This window comes from Peromyscus maniculatus, chromosome 4 (assembly GCF_049852395.1).
Source record: "Peromyscus maniculatus bairdii isolate BWxNUB_F1_BW_parent chromosome 4, HU_Pman_BW_mat_3.1, whole genome shotgun sequence".
Lineage (NCBI taxonomy): Eukaryota > Metazoa > Chordata > Mammalia > Rodentia > Cricetidae > Peromyscus > Peromyscus maniculatus.
Window position 1 is genome coordinate 39,993,686 of NC_134855.1, and position 24,272 is coordinate 40,017,957.

The window sequence follows — 24,272 nt, forward strand, 5'->3', positions numbered from 1 at the left end:
GTGTCTTTTACTTCAACAAAGACTTTGACATATATTCAGTGATTAGTAATAAATAAGCAAATGCACTATGACTTATTTATTATAGAACTATAAAAAGTACATCATGACAACCAAAAGAAAAAATTGCCAAGCTCAATGAAATATTGCTTATGACCTAGAGAGTAGAGAAATATGTCAACAATTATATTGAATAATAGCAGAATAACTATTAGTAACCCATTATACCACTGTGTCCTATCTCTCCTCCCTTGAATACATCATACCCCTGTGGTCTTTTACTGAATTCCTGAATTCAAAAGTTATTCAAAGTGAGACACACATATCTCAAGAGTCAATGTTAACATCCAGAAATGAAAAAACAAAACAAAACAAAAAAACTGTGTCTGGGTTATGTCATTCAGGATGATTGTTTCCAAATCCATCCATTTACCTGTAAATGTAATAATTTCTCCTTTCTTACAAGCTGAATAATATTCCATTGTGTAAATGTGCTGCATTTTATACATTTTATAATCCATTCAATAGTTGATGGGTGTCTACGCATTTTCCATACCCTGACTATCATGAATAGAGCAGCAATGAGCAGGTATAGGGGCCTTTGGGTATATAACCATAAGGGATAGAGCTGGGGCACGTCATAAATCTCTTTGCAGGGTTTTGAGGAGCCTCTACACTGATTTTCACAGTGGTTGTACCAGTTTATACTCCCACCAGCAGTGAGTAAGTGTTTGCCTTTCCCCAGCATCCATGCCAGCATCTGTTGTCATTTGCTTCTTAGATCTTGGCCATTCTGACTGGGGAAGATGAAATTTTAATTTGCATTTTCTGATGGCTAAAGATGCTGAATATTTGAAAAATGTTTCTCATCCAATTGTATCTCATTCTTTTAGAATTTTCTGTTTGGTTTCATGCCCCCATTTAAGAATTGGCCTATTTGCTTTTTGTGTTCTGTATATATTCTACATAGGAACCTTCTGTCAGATGTGTTAAGATTTTTTCTCTATTCTGTAGATTGACTCTTCATTTGAATAATGGTGTCCTTTTCTATAAAGAAGCTTTTAGTTTTATAAAGTCCCATTTGTCAGTTGTTGGTCTTAATTCCTGTGCTTTTGGGGTCCTCTTCAGAAAGTAATTTCTTGTGCCTGTAAGTTCAAGCATATTTCCTCTCTATCAGATTTTGGGTATCAGGTCTTATATTAAGGTCCTTGTTTCATTTAGAATTTAGTGCAAGGTGAGAGGTAAGCATTTGTTTATGATATTCTACATGTAGCTATCCAGTTTGATCAGCATCATTTGTTGAAGATGCCATCTTTTCAAACCAGTGTGCATTTTTGGTTTCTTTGTCAAAATATCCAGTGGCCAGAGGTATGTGGACTTACATCAGTCTGGATTTTAAGTTCTATTACATTGATTAATGTGCATGTTTTTTTTATGTCAATACCAATCTGGTTTTATTACTATATATCTGCAACATAACTTAAACACATGGGTGGTGTTACTTCCAGAAGTTTTTGTCATTTAGGATTGTGTGTGTGTGTGTGTGTGTGTGTGTGTGTGTGTGTGTGTGTGTGTGTGTCTATATTCCAAAATGCAGTTTAAGAGTATTTTTTCCAATTCCGTACTGAACTGAGTTGGAATGTTGATGAAGAGTGCATTTAATCTTCTGTAGATTGCTTTAGTAGGATGGCCAGTTTTACAAAATCTTACCAATCAATGACTATGGGAAGTATTTCCATCCATAATATTCTCACAAAATATCTTGGAGTAAATTTAACTAAGGAAGTAAAAGACTTACGTAATAAAAAACTCTATAAAACATTGAAGAAAGAAGTTGAAGAAGACACCAAAAGATGGAAAGACTCCCATGCATACAGATTGGTAGGGTTAATGTTGTAAAAAATTGCTGTCCTTCCAAAAGCAATTTACAGATTCAACACAATCCCCATGAAAAACTCAAATTCCATTCTTTACAGAAATTCAAACTCTTAATAAAAATATTTACTTGTATATTTATGTTGAGAATTGTTTCTTCCTGTTCCATTCCTCTTTACTCATCGTTTTCTAACTAGATTAAAATTCCTAAATATTAACAGGCAACACAAGATTATAAACCTGCTGAAGAAAACTTCTAAAAAGTATAGAAGCCAAAACAAGTAGGGAAAGAAGTCTACTGGAAACAGAGAGTGGAATGGGGGCAAAAAGCTTTATTAAAAAATGGTACCTTTGAATGCTAAAATGTTGCATGTATTAAACTAAAAGTGAATGTTCTTATATAGGAACATGGTGAAAAAGAGCATAAATACGAGTCCCTAGAACTGAAAGCTCAAATAAAAAAACTGAGCACAAAATATAAAAAGTAAGGTTGAGGTAATCCCCTAAAAAAGTGAAAGAGGTAAATAAGATAGAGTAAGTTAGATGGCACAAGGTCCAATATATGAAATAATGGCTATAGAAAGAGAAAACAGAAAAGAGGGAGAAATCAAAACAGTAGTTAATACAGGACAGATAATATGGAGCTCTCAGAGAGGTGGTCCCATTCTGTTTCTTGTCTGTGATAGAGCTTGAAGAATTCTATACACATGTGATAAACTTTACTGAGTATATATCAAAAATTTAAAAGTATGACTATAGGAGAGGATTATGATTTATAAGATGAAGTATGATATTAATAAATACCCATAACCATACATTTGCAAATATTTATTAAAAATCTGGTTTTCTGGATTTCTTAACACTGCTTAAGTAGATGATCTTACAATCGAGCAATCTCACTTCTGTATACCTGAAATAACTGAAGCAAGGTTTTGAAGACATATTTGCATCCTCATGCACTGTTCACATTATCCAAGGCATGGAAACAACCCAATATCCCTGAATAGATGGATGAGTAAATAAAATATGGTGAGTATACCCAATTGATACTATTCAGGCTTCAAAAAGAAGGAAACTATGACACTTGCTGCAAATGGATGAACTTTTACAACATTATGCTGTGTGAAATAACCAATCACAAAACGATAAGTACCGCAAGTTTGAACTAATATGAGGTGTAGAAAATAGTTAAACTCAGAAACAGGATGAGGGATTTCAGGTGTGGCAGGAGAAAGGGAGTTGCTTTTCAATATGAATATAGAATTACAGTTTTGCAGGAAGATAATGTTCTAGAGATCTGTTGAACAACAATGCACATATAACTAACACTGTAAATTTTAGGGCAAATTTTGTTACATGTTTTCCCCCACAAGGAAGAAGCATGTAGTGTGTTGACAGGTTGAGTTAAGACCTATTATTACTGAGAATGATAGAAATTTATTGACATTTTATCATTCTGATACTTTTTTTTTAACAACTAAGTTTCCCTACACTTAGAATTCACTGCACTTGACTTGTGGAAATTTGGTATTTTCTTTTTTAAATTTTACATCATTGAAAATTTTTATTGTATGAATGTTTTGCCCACATGTATATCTGTTCATCTTGTGTGTGCCTGATCCCTGTGGAGGTCAGAAGAGGGCATATGATTTCCCTGGAACAAGGGTTATAGGTATAGTATAAGCCATTGTACTGGTGCTGGGAAATGAACCCAGGTCTTCTGCAAGAGCAGTCAGTGATCTTACTCTCTGAGCCATCTCTCAAGCCTGTAAAGGGATATTTTTACCAGAGAAAGTAATGCCTTTGTATTCCTTTATATTTAAATAAATTGGAAAATTATGTTAAGTTTTGGGACTCAGATTTTTAAAATGAGAACTCATTAGAATTTTAACACAAGATTCATATAGCAAAGTATCTAAAAGACATATATTAGGTACTTGTACAGCAAGCTATTGTGCCCTATCACCCCCTGTCATTAGTTTTGTTCTGTGTGATGAGCGTGGAAGTGCTTAATTGGTGATACTATGAAGTTTTGGTTTTACTAGTCTCCATTCATCTAAGGCACTGAATTAATTTGGCTACCCAAATACATAACAGGTTTGCTAAAACATAGGGCATGCTAAGATAAGGCTGACTGTATCACTGAGTTCTTGGAAGGCCTAAAGATTCTAACATGCATTACAAGGTCCTATATGAGAGGAAAAAATAAAAAGAACATTTCAGCCACAAGTCCAAACTATGTTCTCCAGAACACATTAGTACATTCATATGGTTGATAGTTAACTCACTGTCTTATACTTTGTTTCTATCTCAGAGAAGAAAACATGGTATGTTTTCTCTGTTATGGTGGAAGCAGATGCAGACACCCACAGCCAAACATTAGGCAAGCTTTGGGAATCCCGAGGGAAAAGGAGAATAAGGACTGTAGGAGCTAGAGGGATGGAGGACACCACAAGAACATGGCCCACAGAAGCAACTAAGCAGGCCTCATAGGTCCTCACAGAGACTGAAGCAACAATCGCAGACCCTGTATGGTTCTGAGCTAGGTCCTCTGCATATGGTATGGTTGTTTAGCTTAGGTTTTTTTTGTAGGACTTCTAACAGTGGGAATGGGGGTGCCTCTTGACTCTTTTGCCTGATCTTGGGAGCCTTTTCCTCCTATTAGGTTGCCACATCCAGCCTTGATATGAGGGTTTGTGCCTAGTCTTGTTGCATCTTGTTATTTCCTGTTTGGTTGATGTCCCTGGGAGGCCTGTCTTTTCTGAATGGAAATTGAGGAGCAGTGGATCTGGGAGAGAGGGGAGGTGATGATGGGGATGAACTGGTAGGAGTGGAAGGAGGGGAAGCTTTGGTCGGGATGTATTATACGAGAGAAAAATAATAAGTAAAAAGAAAAAATTAAACTTTGAACTGGTAAAGAGAAAACTTAGGACTATTTTTATCAAACAGTAAAATAACTAGGATCACGTACATAACTGGAGAATGGGAAAATTAAACAAATGGGATGGAATCATAGGGAAACAGAATGAGGTTGCATTCATTAACTCATGTATTCAATCACAGAACTATCGTATCCATCAACATCTGTATGTCTGTCTGTCTGTCTGTCTGTCTATCTATCTATCTATCTATCTGACCAGCCTCATCTTCTATTTCTCATCTATTTTCATTGTGATAAGTCCCAAGAATACAAAGGTGATCCCTTACTATTTCTAACATGGTGGAGCGCCCTTACACAGTAGCTAGCTCTGCATCATGCTTGTTTAGGCAAAGGTCAGATACGCTGTGGATAGTTGAGACACTGGAGTAGATAACCTCTAAGACTATTTCTGGAAAACATAAAATTGTAATTTACCATTAAGAAATATAGGAAGAATTAATGCTGAATGTGATTTTTTCTATTCTTTTATCTTTCTTTTTAATTTTTTTTTTACTCAGGCTACAGTCATCTACCTTAGAAGAAATAATCTCAACTGAGAAAATTTCCCCGTTAGATTGGCCTCTATTGCAAGCATGTGGGGCATCTTCTTGATTGATAATAGTGTGAATGGGCCCAGCCCACTGTTGGGGATGCCACTCCTAGGAAGGTGGTCCTCAGGTGTAGAAGAAAGCAGGCTGAGCCTGCCAGGAGGAGTAAGCGAATAAGCAGTGTTTCTCTGTAGCTTTTGATCATTCTACATTTAGGTTCCTGCTTGAGTCCCTGCTTTGACTTCCCTCAGTGATAGACTTTGGCTTGAAAGTGTAAGCCAAACAAACCCTTTCCTCCCAAGTTGCTTTTGGGCATGGTGTTTATCACAGCAATAGAAAATAAACTAAGAGACATATAAAATAAAATGAGAACCATACCAAAAGGCACACCTTTGTTTTTCAAAGATAATCCATTGAAATTTTGAGCTTAAGCTTAGATTTATTTTTAACAGAGCAAAGAACTATAATGGTGTCCAAATTGGAAATAATTGGGATTATTTCTACATCTCCTCTACATATTAAGTGTAACTTTACAGATAACAACAATGGAATCCTAAACTGAAGTCATGATGATATAATTTCTAGCTATTTAACAAATGCTGATATTACTAACATTTTTAGGAGTTTGTTTTATCAAGTCATGATTAACATCAATAAAAATAAAGAGCAGGGCTGTGAGATGGCTCAGTGGACAAAACACTTGCTGTATAAGCATGAGGGTGGGAGCTCAGATCCTCGGTACCCACGTAAAAGCCGGCCAGCATGGCAGGCACCTGCACATTCAACCCTCAAGAGGCAGAGAGAGGAGATTTTTTTATTTTATTGTTTTATTTTATTTTATTTTACAATACCATTCAGTTCTACATGTCAGCCACGGGTTCCCCTATTCTCCCCCCTCCCACACCCTCCCCTTACCCCCAGCTTACCCCCCATTCCCACCTCCTCCAGGGCAAATCCTCCCCCGAGGACTGCAATCAACCTGGTAGACTGAGTCCAGGCAGGTACAGTCCCTTCCTCCCAGACTGAGCCAAGTGTCCCTGCGTAAACTCCAGGTTTCAAACAGCCAAGTCTTGCAATGAGCACAGGACTTGGTCCCACTGCCTAGTTGCCTCCCAAACTGATCAAGCCAATCAACTGTTGCACCTATTCAGAGGGCCTGATCCAGCTGGGGGCCCCTCATCCTTTGGTTCATAGTTCATGTGTTTCCATTCATTTGGCTATTTTTTTTCAATAATAGAGTAGAACCAAAATTTATTATAAGCCACAGTCGTCCTAGGGACCTGAGAGAAGATTCTTGATACAAGCTAGTCAGCAGAGTATTGTGGTGTCTGGATTCAGTGAGATCACATGTCAGAAAATAAAATGAGGACTTTGGCTAACCTGAAGCTTCTCTTTTCCCAGCATCCCTGGTCCCAGCCCTACTTACTCATGGATCCTCCAGTATTATTATCCCTTGTTCTTTCATTTCATATGTCTTCTGCTATCCCTTCTTGTGTTTTTTTACTTGAGTTGCAAGAGAATGGGCTTCCATATAGGTTTTTCATGCACACTTCATTACCTGCAAAAGAACTGCATGAAATCAAGCCAGGTAAAAATTCAAGCACAAATGGGGAGAGGCTTTATTTATTCATAGTATTGATGAATGAATGTGGATATGTGAGTTTTTCATAAATTGAGAATAACATTAAAATGACCGGATAGTTGAGTTTTACTGACTTAGGGGTTTGAGTACTCCTGATGCATCTAATAGTTTAAATTGTTCTTCTGTTTCTAATGATGCTCATTAAAACATTAAATGTAGGGAGAAATATTTTACAATGTTTCTAAAGTCATTAAATGAAATAAGCCAAACTTGGAGAGGTAAATATTGTATGTTTACACTCATTTGTGGATCCTGTGTTACACACAAACAAATAGACAGGCAGACATACATGCAGGTGCATATATGCAGGCATCCCCCCATGAAACCAGAAGAAGGACTACTTGGAAAGAGGAAGAGAACTATCTGTGGAGGAGTAAGAGGGAGAATAGAAGAGAGTAATGAGAAGTACATGTGGTAAAAATAAATGATATACTTTAGTAAGTTTTCATTATAGAGTCCATTGCCTTGTTCAACAAATATAAACTGACAGAAAGCATTAAAACTAGCTAAAAGAATTGGAATAAGAAACTGCAGAATGCTTAGCCCCAATTGGGACATCTATATCATCTTCTCCTCCTAATGCTCAGGGATCATTTCAGAAGAGAAAGCTGAAAGAATGTAAGAGTCAGAGGCAGTGGGTAGATGACTACAAGTGAACATGTCTTCCAAAGCAGGTCAGTTGTACATATGTACTCACAGTGCTTGTCAATCATTCTGCAGTGTACATAAGACTTGTCTCTGCAAGCTCAAGCCAGACCAAATGCCAACCTGGAAAATGGAGGTAGACAGGAAGTCTTACCTCTAGCTGAGGATCTATTGGCAATTGATAGCTGCTGGGAGACAGAGAGGCTATTTTCTCTTAAGAGCATACATAGGCTGTGGTTAGTGGAAAACAATCTTGTGGAAGCCCACATATTCAAGAATATATGTGCAGTGAAAATTGGACTTAATGAACTTTAAAAATTAAAAGAACACAATGTTGAGTGATCACAGAAATTGTAGGGGGCGATTATGACCAAAACACATGCAATTTTCAAAGAACGTTGAAATGTGTGTGTGTGTGTGTGTGTGTGTGTGTGTGTGTGTGTGTGTGTGTGTATTTCACCCCTGGGAAATGTTAATGATAAAATTGATCCATAAATGGATAAATAATTATGGAAGGTAGGATGCATTTGTATGTCTGATGTTTAGAAACATCTAGAGAGGCTCAATATAAAATTAAGGTTCATCATAATACATTTGGGAATAACTTCAAAGTGGCTTCAAAGCATAGCCATAGGTCTCTTCACATTACTTGTATCATAATTCATGTTCACTATTTGAGGGGTAACAAGGGGAAAAGAATTGATGCATAAGGTCTCTTTAATAATTGATCCTTTGACCCATAACCAAAGTAGAGGACTTTAAATATATGAATTAATAGCAATTTATATCGTGGATATATTTCAGCCCCCCCAAATCATTTATTTAATATCGTCATGCATATCCAGTGAACATTTAAGGGAGTTATGTATGTAAAAACCTCAAAATGAAACACATCAAGTCAAACACATTTTCAATATAGCTTCATTTTTATTTCAAAGAAATATTTTAATTTATTTGAATGGCTAGGGCTATAGCTTTAGTTTGAAATACATCTATAACCCTATATTTCAAAGTCAAGTATAATTGTGAGACATAGAAGCCAAATCGTTTGTATAGATGAGGCCATTAATTTGGTCTCCTTCCCAATTTGTCATTTGTATATGATAGATACAGAGCAGTTCAGTGGGACAGTGCTTTCTTGGCCTTTCAGTGTGGATGTCTGAGTTAGTTTTTGGCCTAAAAACATGTGAAAGAACAGGAATGTTTTTCAGTGTGATACATATTTGAATATATTTTGTACATATAATAAAGTAATTTATAAATTTATTAGTAATAATCATTTCTAAATGGACTGATTTTTATTGTGTCCAGAAAAATTATATAAATTGCATCTTTAGTTTTTGTATTGCTTCTTCTTGCAGATTTAAATATTTTTGCTTTCCAACTTAAAAAATAACTGATCAAACGTAAAAGTTGTGCATGTTAGTGGATTTCTATGTAATATCTGATGCGTGTGTTTTGGGTGTTTACTCTTATCTGTGGTTCATTTCTTTAATGTTACTCAGTTTGATAGGTTGGAAAATGGCACAGCCTCTGTCACCCAGGCCCCGAGTTTGTGCAGCAGGAATTCTCTACTTGATGTTCTCTTTTGTTCTCAGAATATCTCTGACTACACATCAGCTCTCCTGATCCTCCCTCTAGATCTCAGAAAAATGGAGTCCCTTCACAGTAGCTTTGCACTTAGATCAATCCCATTTCCTTTTCTGGAACTTGCTAAAATAAAATTTTTAATTTACTTTCCCCTACGTGTCTTAGTTCTTTATATTGGCATCTTCCTTTCAGCCATCATATATGCAAGGGGCTGACTTGAAGAGAAAACCGTCACTCTCGTGTTGAACACTTCTCTAATCATAATCTTGTCTCTTTTGGTTATTCACTCGACAACTTGAGAAACGACAACAGCTTGGGTTCGGAAACCTGCTGGACCCACAAGATGGACTTAAGCTGTAACTCTGTAGATTACTTACAGTCATCCAGCCCCCCTCTGGCTAAGTTCCCTGTCCTTAGTGTCAGTTCAGGGACAGGCCCCAGCAACTCCCGTGTGTTTGTCTCCTTTTTTTCAGCGCTTAGTTGTCTTGGTAAAAGAAGGTGTGTTCTTTTGGAGATGATTATAATACAGACTATAATTTTGGTTCAGTGTAGCAGGATTTTTGCTCAAGTAGCTTTGTATTTTCCCTTATTCAAGCCTTCAGAGTTGTACATTGAATCAAGTGTGGGAACTTACTGAGTAGCTACGTTTTGATGATTCTAACTAGACATTTGGCTTATGTAGCCTGGAACTTATTCATTAATATATGTCTGACAACACTTCAGTAGACTGCCCATTTGCCTCCCTTCTAGAACACTTTGATCTCTGTGAATCAGACCATTTTATCACTGTTTTGATTTTGTTGTCTTATGCTAAGCATACCTGCCTTGCCTTTGGTGATTAGTTCTGTTTTGCAGGTCCCAGGTCTAGTTGTCCTCAGAGATAATGACATGTTATTGGACTTAGGCAAAGATTGCCTTTTCAGTGAAAGCAAGTTGTCACCAGTATTCGATGGTTCAAAGTTGTCAGTTGAATAGAAGGAAAAGGTTCTTCTCTTTTACAATGCACTCTTTGGTTTTTAAATATTTTTTTTCATCTTAAATAGTCATTTACTAGAATTGACTTAGAAATAGATCCCAGAAGCTTCATTCTTTTGAGTGTTTCTCCTGTTATATAAATTCAGTGCTCATTTTAGAATCAATTTTTACATATATTCCATGAGCAGATAAAAGTTGGAATTATTTCACTTTATTCAGTATTTTGTATTATTTTTCATCCTGTGTGGTCAAATCAATTATTTTAAATACTTTCCCCTTATTTTGCTAAATTCCAAATTATTTAGTATGTTTTGAGCATGTGTACAATGTTTATATATCTAGTATCTGTCCAGCCATTCTAAACTGGAAAATATATCTGGAAACTAAATGAAGATTTAATGGGCATGATAACAATTTAATATCTTGTTCAATAAGGTGTCTCACACTGAAGCAAAGTAATTAGAGTTTTCATTATCTAATAATTGCCTACTAATTGCTTTCAAGGGACTAGATCAATTTTTCATGGAAGTGGAATCATTTCACCCTGCCATAACATTTGTGATGTCAATACTAATGATTTTCATATTTTCCCTGTATAGTTAAAAATGTGATCTTGTTAATAGCAGTTCTTTATCGGGGATAAAATATAACTGTTACTAAATTGACAAGATATGTTTTCTGTTTTCATCTCACTAACAAATGACGCCAACAGAAATGTATTATTGTCAATGTTAAGTCAAATAATTTACTACTCTGAATATATGACCAAATTTATTTTAGCTTCTCTTTTAAACCAACAGTTGATAATCTAGCAGACTAAATCTCTAAATAGTTGGTCATATTAAGGCTTACTTTTTGAAATTAAGAAAATAGGTATACATGTATTTATTTTATTTTATTTTTCCTTACTCTATAGAGAAATGACGAAGAAGCAGTTGTGGATAGAGGTGGAACACGTTCTATTCTCAAAACACATTTTGAGAAAGAAGATTTAGAAGGTGAGACATTATTTTGGTGGGATGGGTGATATACTTTCCAAAGGCATTTTAAAGAGAAATGTAAAATTTTTAATTGTGGAATATTGAAAATGTTGATATGGAAGTAATGATGGTGTGCTGGTGTGATGTAGATATTATTGTTCTGGTACAGTATAGAGTACCAACAGGCAGACTGAAAATGGTGAGAAGTAATTGTTCATACATAGTTATTTGTTCAATCAATTCAATATTCTAGAGACTGTTTGGTGCCATCTTTTCTATAATCCCTGTTCCAAAGATTATAATTAATTATATAATGAAAAGAAAAATAGATATTCGTACCATATGTGATATGCTAGGAAAAGAGGAGCCTGTTATCAGAGTTGGCTGCCAAGAGAAGAGAATTTCAGACACCTTGTATTCTATCAGGTATCAGAAAGAGAAAGAAACTCAATTTCTATGTGTTCTCTTCAATGAGAGGGACTGCTAATATAGACAGAACATTTTAATGTTTAATTATACACACTCTAACAGCAGACTACAGCAGGTCAAATGCCAGGTCTGTCCCTTCATTAGCATAGGGCCTTTAGTTAAACTTCTGCATCTCAATTCTCTCAATTGTTAGCACACTGATAGTAATGCATATATATTAAGGATTTTTAGAAAACCAGGATATAGTATTTCAACTAATATCTAGGAATTGAGTAGCATAGTATCAGCAATTATCATACTATGATTTAATGTTCATACAGAATTAAATTCTATGTTTTTACTTTCAATTTTTTCATATCTTATATATAAGGTATATAATGTTTGTTATTTGAATGAGAGGTAAAACCTGTGTAGTCTTAAGTATAGGTAATCAGAATTAATTATCCATTAAGTGTTTTTCAATTTAAGCATTAAAAAGCAGACTGTTTTTCAATTTAAGAATTGCAATATAAGCTTTTAAATTGTAATTAGTTTAATAGTTTTTGAGTCTTATCTGTAGTTGTAATAATTCCATAGCATGATAGTTGATATAATATTTGGAAACAACTTTTATCAACACCGACATTGTTGATAATATACATTGTTACAGATATTTTGTATGGTTCACAGAAAATAATATCCAGCTCCAAGAAGGTCACACTTGTTGGATGAGCCTAGTGATTTGCTATACCACCCATTTTTTATTGTATAAATTAAAGATTAAAAATCCTTGAACATTTAAGTTGTAATGTTTCATATAAAATAATTTTCCTTGGATTTGAATACAAAAATATTACTGTTTTTCCTTTAGCCTTCCTCATTTATTCCACTTTAATCATGTAAAGAGCATGTGTAGAGACACTGTTAGAATTAAAAACTAAAGCTTATATTTCACAACACATGTTGTTTATGGCATAATTACATTAATCTTTTTGATTCTAAGTATAGCAGAACCAGGCAGAATAGGAAAAGTTACAGGCTTTACAACTTAAAATGAGACAATATAAAGTTTCACTTCCTAAACACAGTGAATTGGCTGTAGAAGAAGTGATGAAGCAGTCTACTTCCATGGGGGGAATTATTTTAGAATCCCTAGGACAAAGACAAAGATCTGAGGATCATTACAAACACCCTGCACTAAAGATCTCACACACCTGTCTCTAAGTGCCCTCGTGCTAGCCAGCCCATCACCATAAAGATACCAGAGTCAGATTCTACCAGCAGAAGGCTCACTGGCATCCCGTGTTGATGTCTAGGGAAACGGCATCTCCTGAAGTAGTCTTTAAAAAAATTTTAAATGAGAACGCTATAGCATATGTTGATAGGTCATTTTATCTTTCCCACTGAAATATCTTTTTGTTTACTCTCTGAAGGTCAAAACAAAAAGAAACCATCAGTTCAGATTCTTGAATTGTTCTTTCCTCACCTTTCTGTTAATATTGGCAAAGGTATTTGATTTTTATAAAATCAAAGAAGAAAAAGCTTGTGTCAGCAGGATATTACATCTATCATTTATCTGTATTTCCTGTAAAATACAGTAATAGGTAGAGGTAGAGACATATGACAGCAGAGCCTAGGTAGATCTTTTCTTTTCTAATTATTATATGTAGACATACATAGACATATATAAATAAAACTGACTGAATCTATTTAGTGTTGCTCCTGTTATATGTTTTTAGTGCTGACCACTTGGTATTAGATTATAAATTAGGGGTCTCATTCCTGGGGAAAGTTGATTCTCCTTCTCTCAGCAGTCATTTGCGTCCTGTAGCTCTTCTTCTAGGGGTAGGGCCATGTGATATTTATCCTATGTACACTGGCATGTTAACTGGCTATATTATTATTCAGGTCTTGATTAGGCTGCCTTACTGTTGGAATTTCAAGCATGCAGATTTCCTGACTTATATTGAAGACACAGTCTCTTAGCAGATGTCTTGGTCCTCTGGCTCTTACAGTCTTTCTGCTCCCTCTTTTCTGAGGTTCCCCGAGACTTAAGTGCAGCCACCAGACATGGTGAGGATCCCAATCAGCCACCTGTGCACTCACTCCCCTCCTCCTTCATTATGGTCCTTCTAGTCTTCAGACAGCTTGCCTCAGACAGCCCTCTCTTCTCAGCCCATTACCCTTCCTTTGGGACTCTCTGACCCAGCTATATCTTAAGGAATCAATTCTATTCAGTCAGGAGCAAACTGACATACAATTTCACATTTAATCATTATGAATTCAGAAAGAAGAGGCATTTGGTTTTATATGTAATTCCATAAGTAGCTACTGACTCTAAATTTAGAGGATGCAATCACTGCATTAATATTACAATGCTGGGATTTTGTATGTGATGGTTAGATATGTCTATCTGCCTTTGCTTTGATACATTTTATAGTAATGCTAAGTTGGTGTTTGATTTCAGAAAGTACATTGACCATGCTTGAAGAGTTATGCTTATCCTCTCTAAAAAATACACCAAGAGACCCAACACCAAAAGAAATTAGCCTAGAAATATGTTCAGTTTCATGGAAAAAACCATCTTGGATTTAAATATTGACATGGATAAGCCACCGACAGATAAATGAAAAATTAATGCTTAATAATTCACAAATAATTATAGCAAAATACTGAATTATCCTTTTAGATATAAAATGCATTATTGAGGAATAATGTAATTGTTATAGTTGCATTATTACAAACATTTTCTGTGTCAAGCATTATTAGGGAATACAGAATGATTAGTAAAGGAGTTTTCCAATTGTCAGGACACAATTGGATTGTTTTTCATTTGTAGCAAGCTTTCTGGTTGGACTATCTTTGATTGCCAGCCCTCAGTTAATGACACAGAAATTTATGAGTTATGAAAGTATGGCCTTAGCTTAGGCTTTTTTTGCAACTAGCTTTTATAACTTAAATTAACCCATCTCTTTTAATCTACATTTTGCTGCATGGCTCAGTTACTTCTATTCTATAACGTATGTTTGACTTCTTCAGAGTCTAGCAAAATCTGCCCCTAGATTCCTGCTCCCAGTTTCTCTCTCTCTGCCTAGAAGTCCTGCCTATTTTCTCCTGCTTAACTATTGGCCATTTAACTCTTTATTAAACTATCACAAGGTGCCTTAAGCAGAGACTCATCTTTACAGTGTAAACAAATATTCTATAACATTCACTGGTGTCTGTGAGTAGGCATTTTCATTCTAGAGCAGTGGTTTTCAGCCTTCCTAATGTTGTAACTCTTTATACAGTTCCTCATGTTGTGGTGACCCATAGCCATAAAATTGTTTTTATTGCTACTTCATAACTGTGATTTTACTCATGTTATGACTCATAATGTAAATACCTGATATGCAACTCCCAAATGGATTGCAACCCACAGGTTGAGAACCACTGTCTTAGAAGGTAATGACTATAATTAAATTAGACAAAGAGCTAAGATTGAACTCAGAGGGGCCTCTTGAAACACAGACACAGCAAGCACAGATTGAACTAATAGCAGCTCGCTCAGACATAGGCACCTCTTGCACCTATTGGAGGAAGAGATGGGTGGACACCAGTGCAAAAATACATACAACATAAAGAGCAATATGGCATCACCAGAACCTAGCCCTTCTACAATAGCAAGACCTGAACATCACAATGTAGAAGAAGCAGAAGAAAGTGACCTTAAAAATAACTTTATGAAGATGCTAGAGGCCTTTAAAGAGGAAATGAAAAATTCCCTTAAAGAAATTGAGGAAAAGGCAAACAAAAAAATTGGAAGAAATCCTTAAAGAAAGCCAAGAAAATCATGCAAAAGTAATTAAACATGTGAAGGAAACAGTTCAAGACCTGAAAAGTGAAATAGAAACAATGAAGAAGATACAAACAGAGGGAATGCTGGAAATAGAAAATCTGAGTAAACAAACAGGAAACACAGATGCAAACATAACCAACAGAATTCGAGAGATGGAGGAAAGAATCTATGGTGTAGAGAATACAATAGAGGAAATAGTTTCACCAGTTAAAGAAAACACCAAAGTCAAAAAAGTCATAACACAAAATGTCCAGGAAATCTGGGACACCATGAAAAGGCCAAACCTAGGAATAATAGGGATAGAAGAAGGAGAAGAATACCAACTGAAAGGCACAGAAAATATATTCAACAAAATCATAGAAGAAAAACTTTCCCAACTTAAAGTAGGAAATGTCTATGAAGATAAAAGAAGCCTATAGAACACCATACAGACTAGACCCCTAAAAAAAAAGACCCCTCGCCACATAATAATTAAACCACTAAACATACAGAATAAAGAAAGAATATTAAGAGCAGCAAAGGAAAAAGGCCAAGTGGCTTATAAAGGCAGACCCATCAGAATAACACATGACTTTTCAATGGAGACTTTGAAAGCCAGAAGGTCCTGGACAAATGTAATGCAGACACTAAGAGACCATAGATGCCAGGCTAGACTAATATACCCAGCAAAACTTTCAATCACCATAGACGGAGTGAACAGGACATGACAAGACAAAACCAGATTTAAATAATACCTATCCACAAATTCAGCTCTACAGAAAGCACTAGAAGGAATATTCCAACCTAAGGAAGTCAGATACACCCATGAAAACACAGGCAATAGATAACCCCACAGCAGTAAACCCCAAAGAAGAAAAATGCACACATACTACTACTAAAAGATAACAGGAATGAACAATCACTGGTTATTAATATCCCATAGCATCAATGGACTTAATTCACCTATAAAAAGACACAGGCTAACAGAATAGATACAAAATCAGGACCCATTTTTCTGCTGCATACAAGAAACACACCTCAAATTCAAAGACAGACACTAACTCAGAGTAAAAGGCTGGGAAAAGACTTTCCAATCAAATGGACTTAAGAAGCAAGCTGGTGTAGCTATCCTAATATCTAACAAAATATACTTCAAACTAAAATCAATAAAAAGAGATCAAGAAGGACATTACATACTCATCACAGGAAAGATCCACCAAGATGAAGTTTCAATTCTGAACATTTATGTCCCAAATACAAGGGCACTAACATATGTAAAAGAAACATTACTAAAGCTTAAATCACACATAAAACCACACACATTAATAGTGGGAGACTTCAACACTCCACTCTTACCACTGGACAGATCTGCCAGCTCAAAACTTAATAGAGAAACAAGAGACCTAGCAGATGTTATGACTCAAATGGACTTAATCAATATCTACAGAACATTCCACCCTAACAAAAAAGAATATACCTTCTTCTCAGCAACCCATGAAACCTTCTTTAAAATTGACCACATACTCGGTCACAAAACAAATCTCAACAGATACAAAAAAATTGGAATAACCTCCTGCAGTCTATTGGACCACCATGGTTTAAAGTCAGATTTCAACAACCACAATTAAACAACCAAAAATTACAGAAAGCCTACAATCTCATGGAAACTGAATAATGCTAAACTGAGTCATCAATGGGTCAAGTAGAAATAAAGAAAGAAATTAAAGACTTCCTAGAGAACAATGCAAATGAATATACCACATACCCAAACTTATGGGACACTATGAAAGCAGTGGTAAGAGGAAAATTTATAGCACTAAATGCCTAAATAAAGAAGTTGGAGAAATCTCACACTAATGACTTAACAGCACACCTGAAAGCTCTAGAACAAGAAGAAGCAAAGTTACCCAGGAGGAGAACATGCCAGGAAATAATCAAACTGAGGACTGAAATCAATAAAATAGAAACAAGGAGAACAGTACAAAGAATCAATGAAACAAAAACTTGGTTCTTTGAGATAGTCACCAAGATAGATAAGCCCTTATCCAAACTAACCAAAAGGCAGAGAGAGAGAGAGAACATCCAAATTAGCAAAATCAGAAATGAAAAGGAAGATACAACAACAGACAATGAGGAAATCCAGAGAATCATCAGGTCATACTTCAAAAACCTCTGCTCGACAAAATTGGAAAATCTAAAAGAAATGGAAAATTTTCTGAATAGGTACCATATACCTAAGTTAAATCAAGACCAGATAAACTATTTAAATAGACCAATAACCCGTAAGGAAATAGAAGCAGTCATTAAAAGTCTCCCAATCAAAAAAAGCCCAGGACCAGATGGTTTCAACACAGAATTCTACCAGATTTTTAAAAAAGAGATAATACCAATACTCTTCAAATTGTTCCACACAATAGAAACAGAAGGAACATTACCAAACTCTTTCATGAGGCTACATTTACTCTGATTCCCAACACACAAAGATGCAACAAAGAAAGAGAATTACAGACCAGTCCCCCTCATGAACATTGATGCAAAAATACTCGCTTGGTGGTGGTGGTGCATGCCCTTAATCCAAGCACACGGGAGACAGAGCCAGGTGGATCTCTGTGAGTTCAAGCCCAGCCGGGTCTACAGAGTGAGATCCAGGACAGGCACCAAAATTACACAGAGAAACCCTGTCTTAAAAGAAACAAACAAACAAAAAATACTCAATAAAATGTTGGCAAACTGACTCCAAGAACACATCAAAGAATTATCCACCATGATCAAGTAGGCTTCATCCCAGAGATGCAAGAATGGTTTAACATATGAAAATCCATCAATGTAATGTACCATGTAAAGAAACTGAAAGAAAAAAAAATCACATGATCATTTCATTAGATGCTGAAAAGGCCTTTGACAAAAACCCAACATCCCTTCATGATAAAGGTCTTGAAGAGAACAAGAATACAAGGAACATACCTAAACATAAAAAAGGCAATTTACAGCAAGCCAACAGCCAACATCAAAGTAAATGGAGAGAAACTCTAAGTGATTTCACAAAAATCAGGAATAAGACAAGGCTGTCTACTCTCTCCATATTTATTTAATATAGTACTTGAAGTTCTAGCTAGAGCAATAAGACAATAAAAAGAGATCAAGGGGATACAAATTGGAAAGGAAGAAGTCAAACTCTCACTATTTGCAGATGATATGATAGTATACATAAGAGACCACAAAATTTCTACCATGGAACTCCTAGAGCTGATAAACACCTTCAGTAATGTGGCAGGATACATGATTAACACAAAAATAAATCAGTAGCCCTCCTACATACAAATGATAAATGGACTGAGAAAGAAATCAGAGAAACATCACCCTTTACAATAGCCACAAACAATATAAAATACCTTGGGGGTAACTCCAACTAAGCAAGTGAAAGACCTGCATGACAAGAACTTTAAGTCCTTGAAGAAAGAAATTGAAGAAGATGTCAGAAAATGGAAAGATCTCTTATGCTCATGGATAGGTAGGATTAACATAGTTAAAATGGCAATCTTACCAAAGCTATCTACAGATACAATGCAATCCCCATCAAAATCCCAACACAATTCTTCACAGACCTGGAAAGAAAAATATTCAACTTCATTTGGAAAAACAGAATACCCAGGATAACTAAAGGAATCCTGTACAACAAAACCATCTCTGGAGGCATCACCATCCTTGACAACAAGCTCTACTATAGAGCTACAGTAATAAAAACAGCTTGGTACTGGCATAAAAACCAACATGTGAACCAATGGAACAGAACTGAAGACCCTGACATTAACCCACACACCTATGAAACCTGATTTTTGACAAAAGCAACAACTGTACAATAGAAAAAAGAAAGCATCTTCAACAAATGGTGCTGGCATAAGTGGACATCAACATGTAGAAGATTGCAAATAGATCCATATCTATCACCATGCACAAAACTCAAGTCCAAGTGGATCAAAGACCTCAATATAAAACCAGTTACACTGATTCTGAAAGAAGAGAAAGTAGGAAGTAGTCTTGAACACATTGTCACAGGAGACCACTTCCTAAATATAACACCAGTAGCACAGACACTGAGAGCAACAATTAATTTAATTAATTAATTAAATGGGGCCTCCTGAAACTGAGAAGCTTTTGTAGGGTAAAGACAAAATGACAGCCTACAGAATGGGAAGAGGTCTTCACCAACCCCACATCTGACAAAGGGCTGATCTCTAGAATATATAAAGGACTCAATAAAACTAGACATCAAAATAACAAACAATCTAATTAAAAAATCAGCTACAGAGCTAAACAGAGAATTCTCAACAGAAGAATCTCAAATGGCTGAAAGACATTTAAGGAATTGCTCAACATCCTTTGTCATCAGGGAAATGCAAGTCAAAACGACTCTGAGATACCATCTTACACTTGTCAGAATGGCTATGATAAAAAACACTGAAGACAGCCTACATTGGAGAGGATGTGGAGCAAGGCAACACTCCTTTAGTGTTTGTGGGAATGCAAACTAGTTTAGCCACTTTAGAAATCAGTATGGTGCTTTCTCAGAAAATTGGGAATCAATCTAACTCAAGACCCAGCTATACCACTCAGGCATATACCCAAAGAATGTTCAATTATACCACAAGAACACATGCTCAGCTATGTTTATAGCAGCATTATTTGTAATAGCCAGAACCTAGAAACCACCTAGATGTCCTTCAACTGAAGAATGGATAAAGAAAATGTGGTACATATACACAATGGAGTACTACTCAGCAGAGAAAAATAGTGACATCATGAGGTTTGCATGCAAATAGATGGAACTAGAAAATATCAGTCTGAGTGAGGTAACCTAGACTCAAAAGTACAAACATGGTATGTGTCCACTCATAAGTGAATACTAGAAGTAAATCAAAGGATAACCAGACAACAACTCACAACTCCAGAGAAGCTAGCTAACAAGGAAGACCCAAAGAGGGATGCATGGATCACCCTGGGAAGGGGAAATAGATGAAATCTCCATGAGTGAACTGGGGGTGAGGGGTGGGCAATGGAGGGTAGGGTATGGGGGATGAGAACATAAGGGAATGGGATGGATGAGCTGGAACAGGGATGGAGTGGGAAAGCAATGAGAGAGATACCATGATGGAGGGAGATTTCATGGGGATAGTTAGAAACCCAGTGCTAGGGAAGTTGCCAGGAATCTTCAAGGATGACCCCAGTTTGGACTACTAGCAATAGTGGAGAGGGTGCCTGAACTGAACTGGCTTGCCCCAGTGATCAGACCGGTGAACACCCTAACTGTCATCACAGAGCTTCTCTCCAGTGACTGATGGAAGCAGATGCAGAGATCCACAGCCAAACTCCAGGCAGAGCTCCAGGAGTCCAGTTGGAGAGAGAGAGAGAGGAGGGATTCTATGAGCAAGTGCATCAGGATCATGATGGGGAAGCTTGTAGAGATGACTAAACCAAACTAGTGGGAACTCATGAAAGTTGGATCAATGACTGTGGAGCCTGCATGGGACTGGACTAGGCACTCACATGGTGAGACAATTGTGTAGCTTGATTTGCTTGGGGGTCCCTCTGGCGATAGAATCAGAAACCATCCCTGGTGCATGAAGGGACATTTTCGAGCCCACTAGGGATGGGACACCTCATGCAGCCTTGAGGCAGGGGCAAGGGCTTGGACTTGCCTCTACTAGATGTACCTTGCCATGGGAGGTGTTGCCTTCTTGTAGGGGGTTGGGGGGTGGTTTGAGTTGGGAGGTTGGGGAGGTGGGATGAGGGAAGAGGGGGATCTCTGATTCATGTGTAAAATGAATGAAAAAAATTTCTTAAAAAAGAAACATAGATGACATTACATTAAAAATTTGTTAAAATATATTTTCAATTTTAAAATATAAAAAATCTTATTTATATTGACTTATTTTTCTTATCCTCAGAACACACCAAAAAATGGGCACCTGTGCTATTAATGGGTCTAAATTCACATCCAGGTTTATAAGATCTGAATGTACCTGGAATTAGGTAATATGGGAGTGATGTGCAGGATGGTGTAGTTTAGGAGTAAGTGGGAGAGGACCAGTGATGAAGGATGTAGCACTGAAGTTAGAGAGGTGGTAGCTCCTCCCTTTGTATAATGGAAAGTCATATGCACGTTTAGTGATGCAGATAACATGAAATAAATATTTTAAATGGAAGAGAGTTAGGACTAATATTGGAGACAAACATATTTTATAAATAGAAATATTTTTCAATTAAAAATTCTCTATTTGAAAATTGTTTCCTAGGATTTACGCGTATCTTAGCTACTAGAAGTACTAGCATAATTTAGCATTCTGAGTGCAGCTAGTAGAAATGCCAGGTGTTTAAAAATATCTTTTAAATCTCAGGTACAATATATTTAGTGGAAAATAATCACCTTCTCAAAAAAAACAGCTTGAAGTTACTTTATTAGTTACTTTATTCACATATATTATGCATTCTGATGAGTGGCAGCAATTGTATAATTTTTTGCTCTCTAAACTCTTTCTTTTGTTTGTTTCATGTATGTTTTGTATATTTTTTATCCTTTCTATTATCTAAAACCAAGACCATACAATTTAAAAGTTTTATGTGCTTATTTTGTATAGTATGTTGTTACTAAATTCTCTGAATTGATATTAGTGTCATCTTTTCCGTTCCCACTGATTTATTCCGCTTGGTCGTCTGCTGTGTACTGCCTAATGTGTCTTTCCCATCGTCCAGCCTCCTTAACACCACCAGCATGTTCTTCCCAGGCATTGTTCTGTTTCATGCGACAATACCTAATAAAGGATATCAAATCTCTATAGTTAGATAACATTGGGATTGTGGTTAAAGAAAACCTCAATGCAATTGAGATTAAGCAATTTTTACTTTTGGTCTTCCATGTCAGTGTGCGATTGGTGCAATCTAAAGTGTGAGACAACAAAGGGAAAATACATTAAAACTTTAAAATTTATTTTAATTACCTTCTGATACATATATAGAATACCAAGTTAAATTTTATATAACTACTGTATGTTTTGATAATGAATGATAGCAATATGTATGGCAATGTAATGTTTTCATTTATTATTTCATATTTGTTAAATCTGTAGCTCTCTAGTAGTGGTGATTAGGATGACCCATTAATATGCCCCTTTAAAAACAGGTATGGGCTAGTGAGATGAAATCAGTGGGTAAAAGTGCTTGCTGCCAAGTCTGATGACTTGAGTCGGAGCCACAGGGCCTAGTTGGTAGAAGAGAGAACCAGTTCCCACAAGTTGTTCTCTGATCTCCATAGGAGAACTGTAGCACATATAACAGACACACATGCACACATGCACACACACATGCACACATGCACATCTAGTGGCTGCTGTTGAGATGGGAATCTTGCCAGTTTGCAGCCACAGTATTTGTTTGAGATGGGGGCTGGTGGTAGTTATCTGTTCCTGCCCGTTTAGCTGCGTGTAAGAAACCAGTTGTTTCAAAAATAATTTGCAGACTTTAACTCTCAAAGCAAGGGATTTGATTCTTCCTGCATTCTTACTAAAGGATTCTTTGATACTGTCTAAAATAAAAGGATGAAAAATGGGTTGCAGAATGGGTTGAGCCTTCCTGATAATCAGCTAGGAAAAGTGGAAGAGATCCACGGGTTCTACTACATACTACTGATCTGTTGGCAACCAACATGTTTAGGAGAGGAGGAGGCATGCTATTAGGTTGTGTACCCACTGGCAAGCCCACCAGGCTCTGGTTAGTTCTAAGCTCAGAATCATACAAACAGTCCTGATTACATTCTATAGGACACTCAACAAACCCAAGCTAATAATTAGGGGAAAGAAACTTATAGGGGTGAAGCTGGTTTAGGCAGAATGGAAATGGGAGAAAGAAAGAAAGAAAGAAAGGAAGAAAGAAAGAAGGAAGGAAGGAAGGAAGGAAGGAAGGAAGGAAGGAAGGAAGGAAGGAAAGACCAAAATATGTACTGTAACATGAACAAAACAAACAAACAAACAAACAAAACAGCAAAAACAAACAAAACAAAGCCAAACCAGAACAAACTAGGTACAGAAGAGCACGTGATTCTAACCTTATTTCAGCTCTTTGTTGCTCTCAACTTGCCCATTTACTTTTTTAATAACTTATTTTTTAATTTTTATTTTATGTGCATTGGTGTTTTGCCTGTATGCATGTCTGTGTGAGGGTTCCAGATCCCCTGGAACTGGAGTTAGAGACAGTTGTGAGCTTCCATATGAGTGCTGGGAATTGAACCAGGGACCTGCGGAAGAGCATCCAGTACTCTTAACCAATGAGCCATATCTCTCCAGCCCCTTGCCCAGTTATTCTTTTGAATATTCTTTACTGAGAGGAAGGCGCTTACTTGGTATCCACAAAATAATATAACTATTTAAGAAATTCTTGTGAGAAAGGGAAATCGGGATGAGTTGACCAAACTACTTTTGAATGTAGAAAATTATGTGTATGAGATCATTTTAAAAAATGGAAATTTGGGGGCAGGAAGTATAGAAAGTTTCATCTTTGCTTTCACCAAGCTGTGATGCCCTGTAGCCCCTATTGCTGCCCCCCATGCACCTATCTCCATGGACCTGATGTGTAAAGGTTGCTGTTTTCTAGAGCTAGGTGCTTTCTCTGTGACTCAATGTTTTCAGTGACTAGAGTAGGAAAAGAATAGCATGACTGGGTATTAGGGCCGAGCATTGGCCGTATTAATGCTTAGCCGAATTGTGAAACTGAGTGAATCGCTTTAATCTACAATTTTGTGGAAAAATCGTAAAAAGCAACTGTTTCTCTTTGCTAGTATAAATTATTGCAACGTATATTTAAAGAAACTAGTATTTTGTGAAGA

The 24,272-nt window shown here is 36.4% G+C and overlaps 1 protein-coding gene across 9 annotated transcripts in view; it reads left to right on the top strand.

The window, feature by feature from the left end:
- Slc4a10 (solute carrier family 4 member 10) overlaps positions 1-24,272 on the top strand; it is a 279,026-nt gene that overhangs the window by 104,680 nt on the left and 150,074 nt on the right. For all 9 annotated transcript variants that reach the window (XM_076569565.1, XM_076569563.1, XM_006984614.4 and 6 more), the window contains one exon: positions 11,109-11,190. Coding sequence is in view for 8 of the 9 variants with exons in the window: in XM_076569563.1 (XP_076425678.1) it covers positions 11,109-11,190 (82 nt within the window). In the remaining variant the exon portion in view is untranslated. The remainder of the gene's footprint in view (positions 1-11,108; positions 11,191-24,272) is intronic.